General features: G+C 36.2%; 1 protein-coding gene and 1 pseudogene across 2 annotated transcripts in view; one reads left to right on the top strand and one right to left on the bottom strand.

Moving 5' to 3' along the window:
• The window catches only part of LOC140976713 (anthranilate phosphoribosyltransferase, chloroplastic-like), a 5,469-nt gene extending 2,171 nt beyond the window's left edge, over nucleotides 1-3,298 (top strand). The window contains exons 3-11 of one of the 2 annotated variants that reach the window (XR_012175304.1): nucleotides 126-287; nucleotides 398-481; nucleotides 1,380-1,568; nucleotides 1,709-1,799; nucleotides 1,934-1,993; nucleotides 2,105-2,223; nucleotides 2,486-2,617; nucleotides 2,800-2,934; nucleotides 3,014-3,249. Coding sequence is in view for 1 of the 2 variants with exons in the window: in XM_073440972.1 (XP_073297073.1) it covers nucleotides 126-287; nucleotides 398-481; nucleotides 1,380-1,568; nucleotides 1,709-1,799; nucleotides 1,934-1,993; nucleotides 2,105-2,223; nucleotides 2,800-2,934; nucleotides 3,014-3,058 (885 nt within the window). In the remaining variant the exon portion in view is untranslated. Of the gene's footprint in view, nucleotides 1-125; nucleotides 288-397; nucleotides 482-1,379; nucleotides 1,569-1,708; nucleotides 1,800-1,933; nucleotides 1,994-2,104; nucleotides 2,224-2,485; nucleotides 2,618-2,799; nucleotides 2,935-3,013 lie in introns of both variants that reach the window. The other variant, XM_073440972.1, reaches the window with a different exon arrangement.
• LOC140976714 (glutaredoxin-like) lies at nucleotides 3,141-4,522 on the bottom strand (annotated as a pseudogene).
• Between the last annotated feature and the right edge of the window lie 8 nt (nucleotides 4,523-4,530).

Here is a 4,530-nt window from a genome sequence, read left to right on the forward strand (position 1 = left end):
TATATATATAAAAACACACATGCACAACTTTGCAGTGATAAGAAGCCAATTATTGTATAGTTATAGCAGTGGAACTGATCTTCCCGTTTGTCATATTAACGTAACTACTAACTAAATATTAATAGGTAGTTGGATTGGCAAGGGCGATGGTTAAACACTGTAAGAAAGTGGAAGGACTAAACGATGCTGTTGATATCGTCGGTACAGGTGGCGATGGTGCAAATACAGTCAACATCTCCACGGGAGCTTCAATTCTTGCTGCAGCTTGTGGTGCAAAAGTCGCAAAGGTGGATGTTCTGGACGTAGATTAGTCAAATCTCCCATAGTTGATTTTATGCTTGTGATTAGATTTGATTTTTGTGGTAAATTGATCCTGATATTTATGGTTGAATCACAGCAAGGTAATCGTTCTAGTTCATCTGCCTGTGGCAGTGCCGATGTTCTTGAAGCATTAGGGGTTGCAATTAACTTGGAACCAGAGGTCAGTTCAGTTGTAGTACTGTAGTTTGTTTAACCATTACATGTGGGCTTAAATGCTTCTTTTTATAGTAAACGATGAAATCAAAAAAAATATTTGGAGCAAGGGTATCAAACTTAATACAATTGAAGATCATGTCGAGTGCGAGCTGGGGATACGAATGTGCAATAGTATTAGTAAAAAAAATTTCATTACTGACATGTAATTGAAAAATATTTACGAAATTTCCACTGCATGGGCATTTGATGAACTTAAAAAGCTTTTAATTTTCCTAGCGTCCAAGAGCCCAAGTTAATGGAAGCATAGATATGAATTCGATGATGGACCTTGAATTAAGTCATTCGACCGTTAAATCACTCATAATTTTCTTTATGCATTTCCTTTCATCAGGGACTTGACCAGGAGCTGATGATCCTCTCTTTACTTATATGAAGAGTAAAAGTAGATTTAAGAATGTGTGAGGGATTGCAATCACTTAGTTTAAACATGTGTCAGGGATTACAATCACTTAGTTTATTTCATCCCGTTTCAGTGTCAAAATGTAGTGTAATGAAAAGAGTTCCATATTACATAATGATTTGAGTTTTTTTTCAAGGCCCACTCATTGAGATTCGGTGAGAGAAGTTTCTTACTATGATCTATCGTTAATTTTGTTGGCCCCCTCATATAATTTTATTGTTACCACATACAAATACAAGATTCGGGATAGAGAATCAATATCTGTATAATGATTTGCGATAAAATAGATGCCAGATTGAAATAATTAACTCAGGTATTTCTAGTAAGCTTTTTATACTTTAGTTGTTTCTATGAATGCAGAATTGACTCGACCATATTTAAAGAAAACCATGGTCGTCGCCATCATGCAATTATTCATCGTGTCTGATTTCATCGTATTCAGGGGGTAAGAAGGTGCGTGAACGAAGCCGGAATCGGCTTTATGATGGCCCCGATTTATCATCCAGCTATGCAGGTTGTTAGACCTGTGAGGAAAAAGCTTAAAGTAAAGACTGTATTCAATATTTTGGGGCCCATGTTGAATCCAGCCCGAGTTCGTTTTGCCGTCGTTGGGGTATATAAAGAAGAACTTGTGAGTTCATTTGCTATGATCTTTATGTTTAGTTAATTAAATTTGGACTTGTTCAACGAAACTTATTTTCTATACTTCCAATTGATATTTGAGCTTTAGAAGCTTCAAATATGACAAACAATTTTCCTATCGTTGGCTAGGTCCATAAAATGGCCAAAGCACTCCAGAGATTTGGTATGAAACGAGCATTGATAGTTCACTCTGAAGGGCTGGACGAAATGAGTCCTCTTGGTAAGATATCCGATTTTGATACCTGTTCTATGAGGTATTATATCGATTTTGAAACGATTTTATCCCTTATTTTATGAAGCTTATCCTCTTATATTTGCAATTCTGCATGGATATTTTTTTATAAACTGAAATAGGGCCTGGATTAGTCCTTGATGTCACCCCGGATAAAGTAGAAAAGTTCTCATTCAATCCATGTAAGAATCTTCCTTTTCGACTTTAACAAATCTTTTGCATTGTTCTTATTTCATTTTCTTGAGACTGAATGTTCAGCAGACCGTAGACTAACATAGATAGTGATTTTTTAGTGGACTTTGGCATGCCTCGATGCACTCTGGAAAGTTTGCAAGGTGGAGGCCCAGAATACAACGCAGATGTACTTCGTCGTGTACTCTCAGGAGAAAAGGGTAGTATTGCTGATGCCCTGGTAAATTTTCTCTTCTGTTATTTGATTCCTGCGTGTTCTCGTTAAATAAATTGGATGCATAAAAAAAGATTTTAGTTTTTATAACCTTGTAGACTTGAGTTTTATCTGTCATTTTGGAGTCATCCTTTAAATGTGAAAATCTTCTCATAAATCATCAAATGTTGCCTGAATTAATGACTCTCTTGTATAATATAGCTTCTGTGCCAAAATTTGTGAACTATCCAAACTTCCTCTTAAAATTTTTTAAACTCTGTGTGAGCAGCCACTCTTCCAAAAAGCCGTCCTCGTCCTATGATGGAGTCCAGCATAAGGGTGTAAATGAATCTACTCGAACTCGACTACAAAAATTGATCTTGAGCTAGTCGACTTCAAAATGAAGGAGCAGGAGCTCGAGGTCACAAGCTTAGTCTGAGCTTGCAATGTGAAATGAGTTTTTACCCCGAAAAGAAAAAAGTTATCCAATTGTACATTCTGTTATTCAACCAAAAATTTTAAATTGCTGAGATTTTTCTTTCAAATTTAACAAGAAGAAATGGTACACATTCTAAAAACTCCTATCCTGGTAACATTGAACAGGTGTTAAATGCAGCCGCTGCTCTGTTGGTAAGTGGACATGTAAACAATCTATCCGAGGGAGTCGATGCAGCCCGAAAAGTACATTCATCTGGGAAAGCTCTACAGACTCTTGACCGGTGGATTCATACATCTAATGTAAGAAAATGAAATACAACGAGTGATTTCTCTTCTCTGTGGAGCAGAAACTAATTAAAGGCCTTTTTTTTTCCCACAGAAGGTTAAAGAAACAACAATAAGCGTGGCTCCAGCTCCGGTATGAGTAGGAAATGTTGACTCGATGCCAGTATAACCAATTTATTGGTTTCTTAAAATAATTGTGACAATCTTCTTTGTTCCTTTAATAATATAATGTTATAAAGCATCCTTCATCTTAGAAAAATTATTCACTTTTGATGAAGTCTGTAGATCATATTGGTAAAGGTATGTTAATATAAATCTTGTGGACATTAATCATTTGTATAGACTAGGATAAAAGAGAACAAGTTTTCGTCATGCTTCAGTCGTAGTGTGGCATGGACTATGTAATTCTAAGAAGTACAAAACATTTCGAAAATCAGTCCATAATTTTGTGAAGCAAGTGCGAAGACGTTCTTATCACGTGATGATATCAAATATGGAGAAATGCTATCAAGTCCATAATTAAACACAACGTGTTATTCTTGCACCCATGTCCATATTTACAACTGAGTAGTGTGTTGTAGTAGTGCACCAGATTCAGACAGCATAGGAACAAGCTTCCCCTGCTGATGTTTCTCAAGTACCACTGCAACAAGCACAAGATCAAAAGAAAATGTTCCGATCATAGTAATAAGGTCCGCATGCAAGAAGAAGAAGGATTAAGTTTTAATTCGGACTTACAATCGGAACCGCCAATGTGTTTTTCACCTATAAAAACATTCGGGTTCTCTGCTCCGTCCACTCTGCTAATGCAGCTTGGATTGCATCGCCATCGTCTTGGAGAACAATCGAAAGATGATCAAGAATAAAAAATATCTTCGAATGATGAAAATAGAGTATAAAACAGTGTTATATACTCACTTTCTTGATCAAGTTCGATCACTTTATATGTTGCTTGTAGCTGGGAAAACAGCTGCTTCACTCTCTGGCAGTACCCACAGTAAGTCTTGCTGCAGGATCATCGGTTTCTCCATTAGTATACATTATAATTTCATACAAATAATTCAGTTTTTTTCCTCCAATCCGCATCTTTCTTGGTAATGAAAAAATTCGAGATAAACAGCAAAAGCCAAAGATTAGAGATGAAAATACAATCGCATGCTCAGCAGGTAGCCACCACCATATTCATGTGAAATCATTGAAAGTTTTGAGAAAAAACAGGCACCATCCTTCGTCAAGAGTTCAAAACCAAGGCAAAAAAATCTTTAAAAAAATCTTCAATAACCAAACAATCAAGAATCGTAAGAAAATATATATACCCTTTTGAATTGACCACCTCGACATCGAATTCTTTAAACGAAAAAAATATATCGTGCGAAAATATATTTATGTGAAGGGATTGTGACCTGAAGACAACAACAGGGTTGGAGGCAACGATCTGCTTAGCTTTGGCGAGAGTCATTTGTATTTCCTCTCTGCTCTTGCCTGAACTGAAGATGGATCCCATTCTCACCCTCGGTTTCTTTTCTCTTAAAGCAATAATTTTTCTTTTTACAAGTGGAAAGAGGATCAAACAGGTGTTGAAATTTGAGTTTGCTTATTGCTATATATATA

The sequence above is a fragment of the Primulina huaijiensis genome, chromosome 5 (genome assembly GCF_012295235.1).
Source record: "Primulina huaijiensis isolate GDHJ02 chromosome 5, ASM1229523v2, whole genome shotgun sequence".
Classification (NCBI taxonomy): Eukaryota; Viridiplantae; Streptophyta; class Magnoliopsida; order Lamiales; family Gesneriaceae; genus Primulina; species Primulina huaijiensis.